Here is a 20,463-nt window from a genome sequence, read left to right on the forward strand (position 1 = left end):
CAGAGTAGGAATCATATAAATCTGTGAGAGTCAGCCAGGAATGATACTAACATTACACAGGAAATAACAGAAGATGAGAGGGAGGATATCTGTTTAAGGGCCCAGGTCAACTAACTCCTGTGCTTGTTCTCTAAAACTTGCTATCATAGTGAATTTTACTTATCCATTTTATCGGAGTTCATCTCTTTATGTGTATATATTGATAGTCTAAATTTTTTTTGGAAAGAGAGGATATTTTTCATAGTTTCTTCACAGGATCGGTTGATTTATAAAAAGTTTTTCTTTTGACTACAAAACAGGGGTTTTTTTGGTTGTTTTTATGTGGTTTTTTTTGTTTGCTTGTTTGTTTTTTTGAGACAGAGTCTCGCTCTGTCACCCAGGCTGGAGTGCAGTGGCGCGATCTCGGCTCACTGCAAGCTCCGCCTCCCGGGTTCACGCCATTCTCCTGCCTCAGCCTCCCGAGTAGCTGGAACTACAGGTGCCCGCCACCACGCTCCGCTAATTTTTTGTATTTTTAGTACAGACGGGGTTTCACCGTGTTAGCCAGGATGGTCTCCATCTCCTGACCTCGTGATCCGCCCACCTCAACCTCCCAAAGTGCTGGGATTACAAGCGTGAGCCACCGCGCCCAGCCTTATGAAACTTTTTTTAATATATGAATGCCAGGATAAAAGGTAAAACTGTTTGGACCTAAAATAGTTAAGAAGATAATAGTTTGGCATAAGTAATAAAATTAATCAAGAATCCTAGTGGAATGTGAGAGAACTGAATTCTATTGAGTAAATATTGACCATGTGCGCACTGACTGATTAAAAATAATCTAGAGAACTGGCTGTGGAAAGGCAGCAGGTCCTCTGATAGACACGAGCTAACATGCTTGAATAGAACAACAAACAGAAGTCCCATGGGACGTGACATTATTTAACATCTTAAATGGCTTAAAACATATATTCATAAGTGAAGGAGAAGTTAAAGACTGTTTAGTGTAATTGAATTACTTTCCAAATGAGGAAAATGAAGTCCAGTGATGATTAAGTAATTTCTCCCGTATAATAGAACTACTAGTTATCTCAAACTCAGGTCTTCTAACTTCTAGGACACAAATTTATTCTCAGTGCCTCTCGATTGATTTCATTCAAATTATTGAATAAATTTATCATTTATGTATTAATCTATTCATTCAGTCATACATGTTCAATTTGTTCAACCCTTCATTTTCTCATAGAAGCTTATCAATATGCCTTCAAGTCATTTGAAAAGAAAAAAAGACCAAAGGAGAAAAGTTAAAACTCAAGGAAATTTATAAGCTTTCAATCCATTTTCCAATTAGAGTACGGTTCCTCTGAGTAAGATAAATGGAGAAAGTAGATGAAAGAATCACATTTCCCACCACCAAGACACACATAAAGTCACACTGATAGGAACTGAACCGTGGGATCAGAGCTGAAGAGTGGTTCAATACCCATTGACATACTGATCAAGTGTCATGGAAGTCATATCTTCAAATCCCACAGAAGGAGCTGTGAGCATCTGAGGGAAAATGGTGGCCAACAGACTAGAGTGATAAGTTGTTAAAGAGTGTTTCTCCTTCTGAGGAAACATTTAGATAGTATAGCAGATGTGCGCTGCCAGATTACAAAAGCTGCAGAAGCCATAGGATAAAGCTGCAGCTACTAAATCCTACATGAATAAATTTTCAACTTACTGCCCACTTTTATCAATATAAACAAGGAATACATAAAAACAAAAATGTATCACCACTGGGCGCGGTGGCTCACGCTTGTAATCCCAGCACTTTGGGAGGCTGAGGTGGGCAGGTCACTTAAGATCAGGAGTTCAAGACTCTCCTGACCAACATGGTGAAACTTCATCTCTAGTAAAAATACAAAAATTAGCTGGGTGTGGTGGTGTACACCTGTAATTCTAGCTACTTGGGAGGCTGAGGCACCAGAATTGCTTGAACCCAGGAGGCGGAGGTTGCAGTGAGCCGAGATGGTGCCACTGTACTCCAGCCTGGGTGACAGAGAGAGACTCCATCTCAAAAAGAAAATATCATCACCTTCCCATTCTGGAGAGGTCATATTAGTCATTTTTGGAAGATTACTTCAGATTTGAAAAGAAATACACTTGGTAAAGGCTTTTGGAATCTAACCTTTTTGAAATTAAAGATGCACCATTTTGCTCCTGCATTTTTTTATGATTTGCTTGTGTTGATAAAACAAACACAGGTGTATTAATTTTCTATTGCTTTGTAACAAATTACCACAAATTTAGCAGATCAAAGCAACACCTATTTATTAGCTCACAGCTCTGTATGTGGCATGGATGGGCTTTCTGCTCAGGATCTCACATGGATGAAATCAAGGTGTTGATTGGGGCTTTCTCATCTGAAATTTGTGATCCTCTTCCAAGCCAATTTAGGTTATTAGGCAGAACTCAGTTCCTTGAAGCTGAACTGAGGTCTCTGTTATCTTGCTGGCTGCGAGTCAGAGGCCTCTCTCAGCTCCCAGATGCCATCCATTACTTGTCACTTGGCCATCTCCGTCTTCAAAGCCAGCAGTGGAGAATCTCCCTCACAACAAATCTCTCTCACACTTTGAATCTCCCTGTGGGAAAGTCCAGGCTCTTTAAAAATGTCATACGATTAAGGTAGGCCCATCAAGGATACTCTCCTATCTTCAAGCCAATTGATTTATTGGGACCTTTATTATATCTGCAAAATGTCCTCACAGCAGCACCTAGATTTAGTGTTTGACTGAATAATTGGGAGAAAGTGTATGTACACCGGAGGGTGGGAATCTTAGGGGCTCTCTTAGAATTCTGCCTGCCATAACTGAAAATACTATGACTTTCAGGAAAATGAACAGAAACCTATAGCCTTCAAAGAAAGCATGTGAGATTTAAATATTCTTTCATTTTTGTAGGGGTGGTGAGGGAGAACTATTTGATGAAAAGGGAATTTTATGGTAAGCATAGAATTAAAAATAACTAAGGGATATTTTACTGAGGTAGTAATTTTGGAAATACAAAGTAAACTCTTAAAAATTAAAATGGGAAGAAAGCTAAAAGTAATCCCTGATTATGACTACTTGACACTCTGCAGTCTTTGGGGATGTTATGGTGACTAAGAAGGAGCCCGTGGTGAGGTGGAAGAGCCTTGGTGGGCCAAGGCAAAGGTAGGCATCACCTTTGGAGGTGACCTGGCCAAACAAGAGATGGGGCAGACCCTTGTGGGACAGACAGCCCAAATGGATGTGAGTCCCCAGAGTACAGATGATCCTTATTCACAGTAACACATTATCCTTACTCAGAGTAGCACAACCTATAATTTCCATGAAATCCAATTAGACCAAATCCATTAGACCTTCATTCAGTTTGATTATTTGGGATTTAGAAGGATGCAATCATGCCAGTTTTTTTCTAAATATGCTGTCAATAAAAACATGGCGATAATTTGAATAATTTCGTGACTTTTCTTTCTGCAATCTTGCAGACTGAAAGACACATTCATTGAAGAATATACAAAGCAGGATGGATTGTTAATGATCAGAGCTGGGAATTGCAGTTTCTCAGTAAGAAAGTTCTAAGCTGGCAACTTCTGTGTACGTGAATTCAAAGACAACTTGAGTCAAGACAAAGACATTGTAAACCCTTTACTTCACAAGGGTCTTACTTTTCCTAGAAAAGCCTTTCCCTGCAGGCAGCCACTTAGGCAACTCCAGGATCAACCATATGCCTTTATCATTTTATCTCTAAGCTCCAAGTCTCTTCTTTTGGGGAGATTTTTTTTTTGTTTTTTTGTTTTTGTTTTTGTTTTTTTGCTTTCTTGTAGATATATTAACAGTGTATAAATGTAGATGCATGTGACTATTACACAAATGCCAATTTACGACAGGATATTTTTCCACAAGTCTTCATAAAGAAGTCCAAAATACACTATCTGATTTTAAAAGGGATTATTGGTCAGATTTTCAGGCCAAACTACAAGTCTACTTAACTCCTAATGTAACAGAACAAAGGTTCTAAGGTACTAAATTCTGTGGAGCCATTTCACCCAGAAAGCTTTGCTTCCATTTTTCTAGCCTAGGACCTATTTCTGAAAGAAAGTTCTTATAGAAGCAAAGTGATAACTCTACTTTTACTAAAGGAAATTCTGATTCTTTTTGAGAGACTGAACTTAGTCATTTGCTACAAGGAAAGCAACCTTTTGTGGTGACTTAATATACTCTGATAAGTGGATATCTGTCTGGGTATTCTATGACTGTTGTAGAATGACCATTTAATACCCAAAATGATAGAATATAGAACTGCTATTTAGGAAGTGCTGACTTTGTAGGGATTGTTGATATATTTTATTCTACAAACATTATTGTCAGTAGAATAATTTGTAGTCATTTTGTAGGTGAATAACTTGCTCAATTCATGCAGCCAGTACGCAGAGTTAAAACCTACTGTGGCTGTTATGACTTAGAATCCTATTTTCTCTGTGATGTCAAATTGCCCTTGGGAAAGACTTTTTTTCCTTCTTCGGAATAGGCTTCCTTTTTACCCAAATGGATAATTTGTGGAACTTTAAGTAGCATAAAAGGTAAGTGAAAGGTTTTATAAAGTGAGTGTAGAGGTGGTTTTACTGATAAGAAGCTCCACCAATCTTCATTGTGATTATGTTTCAAATTTGACTTTGCTTTCATATCTCTTCCCTTTCCACTGGCTTTAAATTCTCACATACTTTCAAAAAGTTAGAATTCCTTTGCTCCCCATCCCCACAGAGGTTCCCATAATGGTGGCCAAAGTAATGTCATGGAAAAGAGGCATGTGAGATAAATGTGTATGGAAAAATTAGTGACCATATTTGGAGTTGTTTGTAAACTTCAAAGTCTTTTACTTAATTTGACACTTTTTTCTATTCTTCTAAATATTCTCTATATGTTTTAATTCTTGATATGTTATGTGTACACATATCTTCTTCCTCCTAAGTGTGCAAGATCTTGAAGATGGTGAATAAATCATACACAGCATTGGGGCATTTCTTAAATGGTGTTTCCAAGTAGTGGGGGGAAGAGAGATTTCACGTATTCAAATAGATTTGGAAAAAATAGTTTAAATCAGCAGCCCCAGCCTTTTTGGCACCAGGGACTGGTTTTGTGGAAGACAAGGTTTCCATGGATGGGGGTAGGGGGGATGGTTTGGGAATGAAACTGTTCCACCTCAGATTATCAGACATTAGATTCTCATAAGAAGCGTGTAACCTGGGTCCCTTGCATACGCAGTTTACGATAGTGTTCATGCTTCTGTGAGAAGCTAATGCCTCTGCTGATCTAACAGGAGGCAGAGCTTGGGTGGTAATGCTCACTTGCCTACTGCTTACCTCCTGCTTACTGCTGTGCTGCCTAGTTCTTAACAGGCCATGGACTGGTACAGATCTGCAGATCTGCAGCCCAGGACTTGGGGAGCCCTGGTTTAAATAAAGTTAAATAGAATCCTCACTTATGCAAATCTTAGCGCCTTTAATGGTTTCAAATGAGATTAAAGATGAGCAGCTTTTCTTAGTGTTTTTTTTTAATATATCTGAGAACTAATATAACCCCAGGGCCTAATACACCACCTAGCTCTTACAGACTTGAAAACTACTGGTTGAGTTAGATTGAAATAACAGTTTTCCAAATATACTTTTTACTCCCATCTCTACTGGGATGGTGGTAAAAAAGTATTTCTTGGGGCCAGGCGTGGTGGCTCATGCCTGTAATCCCAGCACCTTGAGAGGCCAAGGTGGGCGGATCACGTGAAGTCGGGAGTTCGAAACCAGCCTGACCAACATGGAGAAACCTTTTCTCTACTAAAAATACAAAATTAGCCAGGTGTCGTGGCGCATGCCTGTAATCCCAGCTACTGGGGAGGCTGAGACAGGAGAATTGCTTGGACCCAGGAGGCAGAGGTTGTGGTGAGCCGAGATCGCACCATTGCACTCCAGCCTGGGCAACAAGAGCGAAACTCTGTCTCGAAAAAAAAAAAAAAAAAAAGTATTTCTTGGGATCCTTCTGCTCCACAGAACAGTTTTGAAAAGGTGGTTCTAGATATATTCTCATGGGATATCTCATGGTCAGGTAGGTCAACAGAAGAGGAAGAATCAAAGAAAATATTTTCTATTCCTTCTGTCTCTACCTCCCAGATATGAGTAGGGGTGAGGTGCAGCAAAGAGGGAATTGCAACATTGAATAAAATACCACCGTGAATCCAGACCAATGTAATTCTCTGCGGAAAATGATGAAGAGATTCAGGCTGAGCTGAGTTTGGGGAACTCAGGGAAGGAAAGTTAGGAGCCAAGAAAAGAAAATATGTCATTTCCTCACCTGCCTAGAAAAATGCCTTCATCCTGGTCCCAGGGACAGAAATTAAGCAAACTAACCAAAACAAAACAGAAAAAGGGAAAAATTAAAGCATAACTGAGGAGATCGAGGCTGAAGGCGATTGAGAGCACCTTTCCTGGGTTCCCCATGGATGTATACTTCATCCCCTTGGAGAGATACTTCAATCGCCTGCCACTTCAGGACAAGCACACAGATACTCACTGTTGATCACATCTGGCCTGTCAGGCCAGAGTTCCTACACGTTCCTGTTGCCCTGCCTTTCCTCTAGCATCCATCCAACCCTTATCAGTGAAATTAATTTCAGTTTCTTATCCCTTCTAGATCTCCCTGCCCTCATTCAGTTAATGGTCTCTCTCTAGTTGTATCTTGAACTATGACTGGCATTTAACTCCCTCTCACCTTGAGATATTAGCAAAATATAGAGTTTTATCATCCTAGCTTATAGCTGCAGAGGCTTTCTTCAATAGCATTGAACTCAGACTTTGAATTAATGATAGAGCACAGTCACATATTAGTTTAAATTAATGTGATGTGAGTGAACTGACTTCTAATTGGGAGTGGTATAGCATTAACAATAAGAGCCAATATCTGGAGCCAGACTGCTTGAGTTCAAGTCCCAGTTGGCCACTTGCTAGCTTTGCAATGTGAGGCAAAGCATTTGACCCTTTTGTGTCTTAGTTCTTCCATTTGTAAAATGCAAATAAAATTGATACCTATCTCATAGGATTTGTATGAAGATTAAATGCATGAATACATATTAAATGTAACCTACATAGAGTAAATAATATATAAATGTGAGATGTTATCATTCTTTTTATTGTTATTATTATTACATACTTGATAGAAATCAGCCATGCTGAGAAAATGAGCATTTTCATGTGAGGATATATTTTGTATGTAATTTTGATGACAGTAGCATTTTGGATTTTAAGATCATCTTGGAGTTGTCCCATATGAGGGAGTTTAGTTAGGTAAGGTATCAGGAAGTGCCAGAACATTTTTAATGCAACATTAACCAACAAAAAGTGTACTCAGTGTGGCCTAGAATGACATAATAAAAGGAAAATGCTATTTAATTAGTACACTATTAAAAATTGATTAAAGGGTTGAGCCACAAAGTAAAACTTATTACAGAATGTTCTACTTTTCTAGAAAAGGTATGTAATGCTTAACATTATGCAGTGTGTGTGTGTGCATGTGTGTTTATGTATGCATGTGTGTGTATGCACACTTAGCTTTAACATGTTTTGGCACTAGGTACAGTATCACCTACAAAAGTTTGTAAAGTATATATCAGGTTGGCGGTTAAGGATCATGTTGAAATGATATGCCTGTGTGCAAAAGGAATTGTTTGTATTCAAATGCCTGTGTCAGGGTCCTGTACAATGTAAATATGCCTTAACAAACTACTTCTATGAATTTACCAGCCATTACAATCTTTATGATTTCTTCTTTGTCCTTTCTTTTGTCTGTCTCAGGATCCATTCAGCTGTCCATCTATCTATCCATCCATCCACTCATCCACCCGTTTTTGTTTCCCACAACGTTTTAGTGGGCCTCTACTATATTTTAGATGTCGTGTTTGGCTTAGGGAGGCAGGGATGAGTAAGACATGGTTTCTCTACCCTCATGCAATTCATAGTACAATCTTTACTACTTTAGTCTCAAGCTGTGCTATGACATCGAAAATAATGAAGCATTGTAAACTTATTTTCTGTAAATATTTAAAATAACACAAATAACAAATTTCCATTAAGTTAACAAAAAAATGAGAGTTTAAGACTTAAAAAAAAGAGACCTTCTGTGGGCATCTTGGTATTGCAGATATGGAACTACCTTTTAAGGTCAGTAGACTTTGGTGTCAGTCCTTGCTTATGACTCTAACATGTATCTTGAGTTTATAAAACCTCTCTGAATTTCAGTTTTCTCCCCTGTAAACTGATGATAATAAATACTACCTAGAGATGTAAAGCCATGAAGTGAGTAAATGAAGGACTCTAGCATAAGTCCTACTCTGGGTCAGGAGTTGTCATATAGGTGATCTCATGTAATTGTCGCTACAGCTTGATGTGGTAGGCTTTATTATTGCCATTTTACTAATGAGGAAACGGGTTCAGAGAGGAAAAACAACACAAGTGGCAGAGGTAAGGTAAGGGAAGTACTTATTTGTCTCACTTAAAAGCTATCTGTTCTGTTTGTAACCAGATCACCTTGATAATGTTGTAAAAAAGCCTTTAATAGTGTATATTCAGATCTTGCTTATATTACTTTCGTATCTCCAGCGGGTAAATTTCTTGTCATTGCCAGAGATATTTCAGAAACATATCTATGAATCTGTTGGGAATAAGAAGATATGGATAGCTTCAGTTTAATGTCCAGTAACTCTGTGATCTGAGGCAACATTTTCCCCCTATAAAATAGGGCAGGCATAGGGACTAACTCACACGAAGATTGTAAGGAATAAATGAGATAATGTGCACAAAGTGATTCAAATTTAGTAAGTGTATAATAAATGGTAGCTGTCGATGTGTTACAAATGAATCATCACCCACTGTGGAATCATATATTTATCTGATCATAAATTCTTACAAACTAGGCTTCCAAGTACTTTATACACATTTCTGTCATCCTCTCTCTTTATCTATCAAATATTATTCCTTATATGGCAGTGATACAGTTTGGCTGTGTCCTTACCCATATCTTATCTTGAATTGTACCTCCCACAATTCCCACCTGCTGTGTCTTGGGAGAGACCCAATGGGAGGTAACTGAATCACGGGCGTGGGTCTTTCCCATGTAATTCTCATGATAGTGAATAAGTCTCATGAGATCTGATGGTTTTATAAGGGGGAATTTCCCTGCACAAGCTCTCTTCTCTTGTCTGCCACTATGTAAGACATGCCTTTCATCTTCTGCCATGATTTGAGGCCTCCCCAGCCACAAGGAACTATGAGTCCATTAGACCTCTTTCTTTTGTAAATTGCCCAGTCTTGGGTATGTCTTTATCAGCACTGTGAAAATGGACTAATACAGTAAATTTGTACCAATAGAATGGGGTGCCACTGAAAAGATACCTGGACATGTGGAAGCAACTTTGGAACTGGGTAACAGGCAGAGGTTGGAACAGTTTAGAGGGCTCAGAAGAAGACAGGACAATTTGGGAAAGTTTGGAACTCCCTAGAGAGTTGTTAAATGGCTTTGAACAAAAACCTGATAGTGATCTAGACAATGAAATCCAGGCTGAGATGGTCTCAGATGGAGATAAGGAACTTGTTGGGAACCAGAGCAAAGGTGACCCTTGTTATGTTTTAGCAAAGAGGCTGGTGGCATTTTGCCCTACCCTAGAGATTTGTGGAACTTTGAACTTGAGAGAGATGATTTAGGGTATCTGGAGAAAGAGATTTCTAAGCAGCAAAGCATTCAAAAGGTGACTTGGGTGCTATTAAGGCATTCAGTTTTATGAGGAAGACAGAACATAAAAGTTCAGAAAATTTGCATCCTGACAATGTGATGAAACAGAAAATCCCATTTTCTGAGGAGAAATTCAAGCTGGCTGCAGACATTTGCATAAGTAATGAGGAGACGAATGTTAATCACTGAGACATGGGGAAAATGTCTCCAGGGTATGTCAGAGGTCTTCAAGACAGCCCCTCCCATCACAGGCCTGGAGACCTAGGAGGAAAAAATAGCTTCGTGGACCAGGTCCAGGGTCACTTTGCTGTGTGCAGTCTAGGGACTTGTTGCTCTGTGTCCCAGTTGCTCTAGATGTGACTAAGAGAGGCCAAGCTACAGCTTGGGTCATGGCTTCAGAAGGTGCAAGGCCCAAGCCTTGGCAGCTTCCATGTGGGGTTGAGCCTGAAGGTACACAGAAGTCAAGAATTGAGGTTTGGCAACCTCCATCTAGATTTCAGAGGATGTATGAAAATGCCTGGAAGTCCAGGAAGAAGTTTGGTGCAGGAGTGGGGCACTCATGGAGAACCTCTGCTAGGGAAGTGCAGAAGGGAACTATTGAGTCAAAGCCTCTTCACAGAGTCCCTACTGGAGTGCTGCCTAATGGAGCTGTAAGAAGAGGACCACTGTCCTCCAGACCCCAGAATGGTAGATTCACCAACAGCTTTCACCATGTACTGGGAAAAGCCACAGACACTCAATGCCAGCCCATGAAAGCAGCCAGGAGGGAGACTGTACCCTGCAAAGCCACATGGTTGGAGCTGCCCAAGACCATGGGAACCCACCTTTTGCATCAGTGTGACCTGCATGTGAGACATGGAACCAAAGGAGATCATGTTGGAGCTTTAAGATTTGACTGCTCTGCTGGATTTCAGACTTGTATGGGGCGTTTAGCCCCTTTATTTTGGCCAATTTCTCTGATTTGGAATGGTTCTATTTATCCACTGCCTGTCCCTCTGTTGTGTCTAGGAAGTTACTAACTTGCTTTTGATTTTACAGGCTCACAGATGGAAGGGACTTGCCTTGTTCCAGATGAGACTGTGGACATTTGAGTTAATGCTGAAATCAGTTAAGACTTTGGAGGACTGATGAAAGGCATGATTGGTTTTAAAATGTGAGGGCATGAGATTTTGGTGGGGCCAGGGGCAAAATGATATGGTTTGGCTGTGTCCCCATCCAAATCTCTTCTTGAATTGTAGCTCTCATAATTCCCATGTATCATGGGAGGGACCTGATGGGAGGTAATTGAATCATGAGGGCGGTTCTTTCCCATGCTATTCTTGTGATAATGAATAAGTCTCACAAAATCTGATGGTTTTATAAGGAGGAGTTTGCCTGCAAAAGCTCTCTTCTCTTGTCTGCCACTGTGTAAGAAAGACAATCATGCCTTTCACCTTCTGCCATGATTGCGAGGCCTCCCCAGTCACATGGAACTGTGAGTCCATTAAGTCTCTCTCTTTTGTAAATTGCCCAGTCTCAGGTATATCTTTATCAGCAGCATGAAAATGGACTAATACAGGTAGACATTTGGAAAAGAAGCTAAACAAATCAAGAAGAGGTTGCTACAAATCAGCTTTTACATTTGAATGATAAGCACATTATTTCAATTCATTGACTATAGACAGAACCTTATGGATTGACTAGTATTGTGAATATTTTACTCAAATTCTAGAAAACCTAGGAAATAACCTTCTTAACATCAACCCTGGTGAAGAATTTTTGGTGAAGTCTTCAAAAGCAATTGCAACAAAACAAAAATTGATAAGTGAGACCTAATTAAACTAAAGAGTATCTGCACAGCAAAAGAAACCATCAACAGAGTAAACAGACAATCTACAGAATCAGAGAAAATATTCACAAACCATGCATCTGACAAAGGTCTAATACCTAGAATCTATGAACAACTTAAATCAACAAGCAAAAAACAAATAACCCCATTAAAAATGGGCAAAAGATATGAACAGAAACTTCTTAAAAGAAGACATGCAAGTGGCCAAAAACATGAAAAAATGCTCAACCTTACTAATCATCAGAGAAATACTATCTCACACCTGTTAGAATGGCTACTATTACAGAGTCAAAAAACAGCAGTTGCTGGTAGGGCTGCAGAGAAAAGGGAATTTTTATACACTGTTGGTGGAAATGTAAACTAGTTCAGCCACAATGGAAAGCAGTTTGGAGATTTCTCAAAGAACTTAGGACAGAGGTATTTAACACAGCAATCCCATTACTAGGTATATACCCAAAGAAAAACAAATCATTATGCCAAAAAGACATGTGCACTTATATGTTTATTGCTGCGCTATTCACAATAGCAAGACATGTAATCAACCTAGGTGCCCATCAATAGTGGATTTTGGTTTTTTAAAATGTCATAAAGATACTCCTCGAGAAGAGCAACTCCAAGACACATAATTGCCGGATTCACCGAGTTGAAATGAAGGAAAAAATCTTAAGGGCAGCCAGAGAGAAAGGTTGGGTTACCCACAAAGGGAAGCCCATCAGACTAACAGCAGATCTCTCAGCAGAAACTCTACAAGCCAGAAGAGAGTGGGGGCCAATATTCAATATTCTTAAAGAAAAGAATTTTAAACCCAGAATTTCATATCCAGCCAAACTAAGTTTCATAAGTGAAGGAGAAATAAAATCCTTTATAGATAAGCAAATGCTTAGAGATTTTGTCACCACCAGGCCTGCCTTACAAGAGACCCTGAAAGAAGCACTAAACACGGAAAGGAACAACCAGTACCAGCCATTGCAAAGACATGCCAAAATGTAAAGACCATTGATGCTAGGAAGAAACTACATCAACTAACGAGCAAAATAACCAGTTAATATCATAATGACAGCATCAAGTTCACACATAACAATATTAACCTTAAATGTAAATGGACTAAATGGTCCAGTTAAAAGACACAGACTGGCAAACTGGATAAAGAATCAAGACCCATCAGTTTGCTGTATTCAGGAGACCCATCCCACATTCAGAGATACACAAAGGCTCAAAATAAAGAGATGGAGGAAGATCTACCAAGAAAATGGAGGACAAAAAAAAAGCAGGGGTTGCAATCCTAGTCTCTGATAAAACAGACTTTAAACCATCAAAGATCAAAAGAGACAAAGAAGGCCATTACATAATGGTAAAGGGATCAATTCAACAGGAAGAGCTAACTATCCTAAATATATATGCACCCAATACAGGAGCACCCAGATTTATAAAGCAAGTCCTTAGAGACTTACAAAGAGACTTAGACTCCCATACAATAATAATGGGAGACTTCAACACCCCACTGTCAACATTAGACAGATCGACGAGACAGAAAGTTAACAAGGATATCCAGGAATTGAACTCATCTCTGAAGCAAGCGGACCTAATAGACATGTACAGAACTCTCCACCCCAAATCAACAAACTATACATTCTTCATAGCACCACATTGCACTTATTCCAAAATTGACCACATAGTTGGAAGTAAAGCACTCCTCAGCAAATGTACAAGAACAGAAATTATAACAAATTGTCTCTCAGACCACAGTGCAATCAAACTAGAACTCAGGACTAAGAAACTCAATCAAAACCACTCAACTACATGGAAACTGAACAACCTGCTCCTGAATGACTACTGGGTACAAAACGAAATGAAGGAAGAAATAAAGATGTTCTTTGAAACGAATGAGAGTAAAGATACAATATACCAGAATCTCTGGGAGACATTTAAAGCAGTGTGTAAAGGGAAATTTATAGCACTAAATGCCAACAAGAGAAAGCTGGAAAGATCTAAAATTGACACTCTAACATCACAATTAAAAGAACTAGAGAAGCAAGAGCAAACATATTCAAAAGCTAGCAGAAGGCAAGAAATAACTAAGATCAGAGCAGAACTGAAGGAGATAGAGACACAAAAAAACCCTCCAAAAAGTCAATGAATCCAGGAGTTGGTTTTTTGAAAAGATCAACAAAATTGATAGACCTCTAGCAAGACTAATAAAGAAAAAAAGAGAGAAGAATTAAATAGATGCAATAAAAAATGATAAAGGGGATATCACCACCAACCCCACAAAAATACAAACTACCATCAGAGAATGCTGTAAACACCTCTACACAAATAAACTAGAAAATCTAGAAGAAATGGATAATTTCCTGGACACTCACACTCTCCCAAGACTAAACCAGGAAGAAGCTGAATCCCTGAATAGACCAATAGTAGGCTCTGAAATTGAGGCAATAATTAATAGCTTACCAACCAAAAAAAGTCCAGGACCAGATGGATTCACAGCTGAATTCTACCAGATGTACAAGGAGGAGCTGGTACCATTCCTTCTGAAACTATTCCAATCAATAGAAAAAGAGGGAATCCTTCCAAACTCATTTTATGAGGCCAACATCATCCTGATACCAAAGCCTGGCAGAGACACAACAAAGAAAGAGAATTGTAGACCAATATCCCTAATGAACATTAATGCAAAAATTCTCAATAAGGTACTGGCAAACCGAATCCAGCAGCACATCAAAAAGCTTATCCACCATGATCAAGTGGGCTTCATCCCTGGGATGCAACGCTTGTTCAACATACACAAATCAATAAATGTAATCCAGCATGTAAACAGAACCAAAGACAAAAACCACATGATTATCTCAATAGTTGCAGAGAAGGCCTTTGACAAAATTCAACAGCCCTTCATGCTAAAAATGCTCAATAAATTCAGTATTGATGGAACATATCTCAAAATATTAAGAGCTATTTATGACAAACCTACAGCCAATATCATCTTGAATGGGCAAAAACTGGAAGCATTCCCTTTGAAAACTGGCACAAGACAAGGATGCCTTCCCTCACCACTCTTATTCAACATAGTGTTGGAAGTTCTGGCTAGGGCAATCAGGCAAGAGAAAGAAATCAAGTGTATTCAGTTAGGAAAAGAAGAAGTCAAATTGTCCCTGTTTGCAGATGACATGATTGTATATTTAGAAAACCCCATCATCTCAGCCCAAAATCTCCTTAAGCTGATAAGCAACTTCAGCAAAGTCTCAGGATACAAAATTAATGTGCAAAAATCACAAGCATTCTTATACACCAGTAACAGACAAACAGAGAGCCAAGTCATGAATGAACTTCCATTCACAATTGCTTCAAAGAGAATAAAATACCTAGGAATCCAACTTACAAGGGATGTGAAGGACCGCTTCAAGGAGAGCTACAAACCACTGTTCAGTGAAATAAAAGAGGACACAAACAAATGGAAGAACATACCATGCTCATGGAGAGGAAGAATCAATATCGTGAAAATGGCCATACTGCCCAAGGTAATTTATAGATTCAGTGCCATCCCCATCAAGCTACCAATGAGTTTCTTCACAGAATTGGAAAAAAACTAATTTAAAGTTCATATGGAACCAAAAAAGACCCTGCATTGCCAAAACAATCCTAAGTCAAAAGAACAAAGCTGGAGGCATCACGCTACCCAACTTCAAACTATACTACAAGGTTACAGTAACCAAAACAGCATGGTACTGGTACCAAAACAGAGATATAGACCAATGGAACAGAACAGAGTCCTCAGAAATAATATCACACATCTACAGCCATCTGATCTTTGACAAACCTGACAAAAACAAGAAATGGGGAAAAGATTCCCTATTTAATAAATGGTGCTGAGAAAATTGGCTAGCCATAAGTAGAAAGTTGAAACTGGATCCTTTCCTTACTCCTTATGTGAAAATTAATTCAAGATGGATTAGAGACTTAAATGTTAGATCTAATACCATAAAAACCCTAGAAGAAAACCTAGGTAATACCATTCAGGACATAGGCATGGGCAAGGACTTCATGTCTAAAACACCAAAAGTAATGGCAACAAAAGCCAAAATTGACAAATGGGATCTAATTAAACTAAAGAGCTTCTGCACAGGAAAAGAAACTACCATAAGAGTGAACAGGCAACCTACAGAATGGGAGAAAATTTTTGCAATCTACTCATCAGACAAAGGGCTAATATCCAGAACCTACAAAGAACTCAAACAAATTTACAAGAAAAAAACAAACAACCGCATCAAAATGTAGGCAAGGGATATGAACAGACATTCCTCAAAAGAGGACATGCATAGAGTCAACAGACACATGAAAAAATGCTCATCATCACTGGCCATCAGAGAAATGCAAATCCAAACCACAATGAGATACCATCTCACACCAGTTATTATGGGAATCTCTAAAAGGTCAGGAAACAACAGGTGCTGGAGAGGATGTGGAGAAATAGGAACACTTTTACACTTTGGTGGGATTGTAAACTAGTTCAACCATTATGGAAAACAGTATGGCGATTCCTCAAGGATCTAGAACTAGAAATACCATATGACCCAGCCATCTCATTACTGGGTATATACCCAAATGATTATAAATCATGCTGCTATAAGGACACATGAACACATATGTTCATTGCGGCACTATTCACAGTAGCAAAGACTTGGAATCAACCCAAATGTCTATCAATGACAGACTGGATTAAGAAAATGTGGCACATATACACCATGGAATACTATGCAGCCATCAAAAAGGATGAGTTTGTGTCCTTTGTAGGGACATGGATGCAGCTGGAAACCATCATTCTCAGCAAACTATCACAAGAACAGAAAACCAAACACCACATGTTCTCACTCATAGGTGGGAACTGAACAATGAGATCACTTGGACTCGGGAAGGGGAACATCACACACCGGGGCCTATTATGGGGAGGGGGTAGTGGGGAGCGATTGCATTGGGAGTTATACCTGATGTAAATGACGAGTTGATGGGTGCTGACTAGTTGATGGGTGCAGCACACCAACATGGCACAAGTATACACATGTAAGAAACCTGCATGTTATGCACATGTACCCTAGAACTTAATGTATAATAATAAAAAAAATTTTTTTTAATGTCATACATGTAAACCATGGAATACTATGCAGCTGTAAAAAAATGAAGTCATGTCCTTTGCAGCAACATAGACGAAGCTGGAGGCCATAATCCTAAGCAAACTAATGCAGGAACTGAAAACCAAATACGACATGTTCTCACTTATAAGTGGGAGATAAACATTGAGTACACACAGACATAAACATGGGAATAATAGACACTGCAGACTACTAGAGAGAGAAGGTTGGGAGGAGGGCATAGGTGGAAAATCTACCTGTTGGGTGCTATGCTCACTTGCAATATATCTGTGTAACAAACCTGCAGATGTATCCACTATAGCTAAAGTAAAAGTTGATATTAAAATTAAATTAAATTTAAAAACAGTTATTCTTCTCTTAGAAATGACTAAAAAGAAACAAAGACAGTTAAGTTACCCTATTAGTTAAACTCAGGCTCTGGCTCTATTGTTCAGGTTGAAATTCCAGCTCCTCCACTTATTAGCTTGTGATATTGGGCTACTTTCTTCACCTATAAAATGGAGATAATATTACCTAAATCATAGGATTGCTGAGAGAATTAAATGCACCAACGTAATGTAATATGTATATTATAGTTTGAATGCTTATTTATAGTAAGCACTATGAGTTTGCTGAAAACTAGCCCAAAAAGTAATATTTAATTGGTAATTTATAACAAGTTTAGTAATTAGTAACTAACATGGAGAGTTTGCTAGTTTTAATTCTGAAGGTATAAATTTAGAATATATTAGGAAATGCTCATGGCAAATTAAAAGCTGATTAAAGCAATCATCTGAAGTGAAATTAAAATATAAAACATGAAAGCTTACAAAGGACTTGCCCGGGACTATCTTTTTCTCCAAATGTGAAGAGGAAGAGGAGAATTCTGATTTTTTGTATTTATTAAACAATACTGAAAAAAAAGAGCTATGGGAAAAGAGAGATGCCAGACTTCTGGGAACAGGATAAGAATCTCACCTGAAGAAGTCATTTGGTATTTTATCTTTTGTAAGAAAGATAATTGAGGTACTTAAGTGAGTGAATCATTCAATTAACAAAAGTGTAGGAAAAAGTAGGTGTATGGCTATTCCTAAAGGAAAATTCAAACAGAGATTTACACCAAAACAGAAAGAATCCCTGCAATATAGAGAAGAGAGTAACAGAACCCATAGAGAAGAGATCTAAGCATATGAAAGAGCTTAGATCTTTCTTTCATAAGCAGAAAGAGCAAACATATGAATCGAATATATTTGACAAGGCTTCCACATTGTGTTTCTTGTTAATAGAGAAGTAAGAATGGCAAGCATGACTGTAGAACATATTGTGGAATGACTGTAGGTGAGACATAGGGTATTGTAGTAATTATTAACCATCTGCTTTGCCTCAATCCTTAAGCCTACCTGTTGGTGTGATGTGATATCTCTTGCAAATCTTCCAAATCCTAAATTAATATTGCATGAATTTGGCTTAAAGAAACCATAACTATTCAATGTTTCCCACCATTTCCTTTCTTTTTCTTTTCTTTCTTTCTTTTCTTTTTTTTTTTTTTTCTTTTTCTTTTTTTCCTTGAGACAGAGTCTTGTTCTGTTGCCCAGGCTAGAGTGTAGTGGCATGATCTTGGCTCACTGCAACCTCTGACTCCCGGGTTCAAATGATTTTCTTGCCTCATCTTCCCAAGTAGCTGGGCCTACAAGTGCATGCGCCACCATGCCAAGCTAATTGTATTTTTAGTGAGATGGGGTTTCACTATGTTGGCCAGGCTGGTCTCTAAGTCCTAGCCTTAAGTGATTTGCCTGCTTCGGCCTCCCAAAGTGCTGGCATTACAGGCATGAGCCACCACACCCAGCCTGTTTCCTTTCTTTATCAGCAGGTCTCACTGATGTCTGGAACAATGGCATTGACCACTGATTCTACCCTTGTAACTTACTTCCTTAAGCTGCAAACACTCCTATAAATATATTAATGTTCATAGAAAAGGACACTTTTGGTGCCCATGAGTTTGATATTTTAAAAGAATGATTTGGAGAATACGAAATATGAAAAACTGAAAATCCTGTTTTACAATATCATGATTCTATAAACATGGATATGCATTTTCACATTCAATATACTTCAATAATTTAATAGTAAAATATTAATTTTAAAAATATTTTTTAAACAGTATAACATTAATGCTATATATTTTACATCTGCTTACCCATTCATTTGTTCAACAAATATTTATGGAGTGCTGGTTATGTTTGAAGCATTGAAGACCCTTGCTGAGGGTCTCAAGAGACTTTTTGTCAATTACTATGTGGTTACTGAGGGACTGATACAAACATGCATTTTATAAATGGGGAAGGAAGCCTAGTGAAGTTCACTAACTTAGTGATCAATCTCATATCAAATTACCATCTCTGAAATTCACCGAGTGGAATCCTTGCCACCCAGACAGGCTGCAGTAGCTGATAAGGAAGCCTGGATTCTAAGGAGATGAAGACTCCAAGGAATTATAGCCATGATTCTGGCTTCCGACAGCCCTCTAGACCTGGAGATGTCCCTTAACTTCTGTTTTCCTCAAATTCCTTGCTTTAAAATGGGAGTTAATGATACTTGCGATACTTGTTCTACTTAGCCACAAGGCTGTCTTAGCTATTAAAGGAAATAACATACATAAAGATGTTTTGAAAATAGTTTAAATCTAAACAATGGTGAAATATTATTATCATCATGGCTATTTAAAATCACTATTTTAACTGTATATAAAGTTATGCCAAGGAATCTTATTTTTTCATATTCTTTGCACATGGCATACCCCATTTTGAAAAACAATATCCAAATAATTTATGTATTTTTCTTCAAAATGTAATAGGAAGAATTGTAGCAAATAGGCATATTTTCTCAATATTGAGCTCGTTTTCTCATTTTCCCACATGGAAGCCCTGAGTCTTCTACAATGGGGGCAGGTGTCTCTGCAGCTTTTTACCTCTCAATCTGCATTAGTCCCACAAGGACCCACCAAAAGTACAAGTAAACACAGCGAAAGAGAAAACGCTATAGAAGCTAAATTTTATCAATATTGCTGAAAGGAGGCTTGTTTTAAAACACATAAACACCCTCCTTCCACAGACACAAAAAATCAAAACCAATTAAGACACAATGTAATATAGTTTTTCATTAGCCTTTTCTAAAATCTTACCTATTGAACTTGGCCACATGAAATAATGCCAACTATTTTTATGCAAAAATGTTGATTTTACAGACAGAAATTAATTAATCCAGGATGCTATAATAATTCCAGAAATTTTAAAAAATCCAATGCAGATTGAATCCACTAAAGACACCTCACTAGCAGTCCTCTACACATCAGGAATGTGGCCACTGATAGTACAGCAAACAAGCCATCTATAAAACAGAACTGAACTTACCGATACATCATGTACAGGAGGAAGAATATGATCTTGCAGGTCTGCACCCACTGAACTCAACTTTCTAATCAACTATATGACATCTCTAAATGTATTAGAAGTCTACGGCTCAAAGAAATAAGGAAACAAATTACAAGTAGTTGAAATGAAACTAGTTAGACAAGTCTGAACAGAGAAGTTTCAACCCATGGAATACCTTGAAGAAAGCCACAGACAGCATAGTCCCAACAAGAAAGCAATATTTTTTTTGGTATGGACTAATTTTGTTAAAGGAGGAGAAACTGGTTACAAAGATTAGAATGAGAAATATCTTAGGAATGTAC

The 20,463-nt window shown here is 38.3% G+C and overlaps 1 protein-coding gene across 2 annotated transcripts in view; it reads right to left on the reverse strand.

The window, feature by feature from the left end:
- The window catches only part of TMPRSS11A (transmembrane serine protease 11A), a 63,019-nt gene extending 42,747 nt beyond the window's left edge, over window positions 1–20,272 (reverse strand). The window contains exon 1 of one of the 2 annotated variants that reach the window (XM_050790012.1): window positions 20,141–20,272. In XM_050790012.1, the coding sequence (XP_050645969.1) occupies window positions 20,141–20,151 (11 nt within the window). In that variant the 5' untranslated portion in view covers window positions 20,152–20,272. The remainder of the gene's footprint in view (window positions 1–20,140) is intronic. The other variant, XM_050790013.1, reaches the window with a different exon arrangement.
- Window positions 20,273–20,463: the final 191 nt, after the last annotated feature.

Source organism: Macaca thibetana, chromosome 5, assembly GCF_024542745.1.
Source record: "Macaca thibetana thibetana isolate TM-01 chromosome 5, ASM2454274v1, whole genome shotgun sequence".
In the NCBI taxonomy this organism is placed as follows: domain Eukaryota; kingdom Metazoa; phylum Chordata; class Mammalia; order Primates; family Cercopithecidae; genus Macaca; species Macaca thibetana.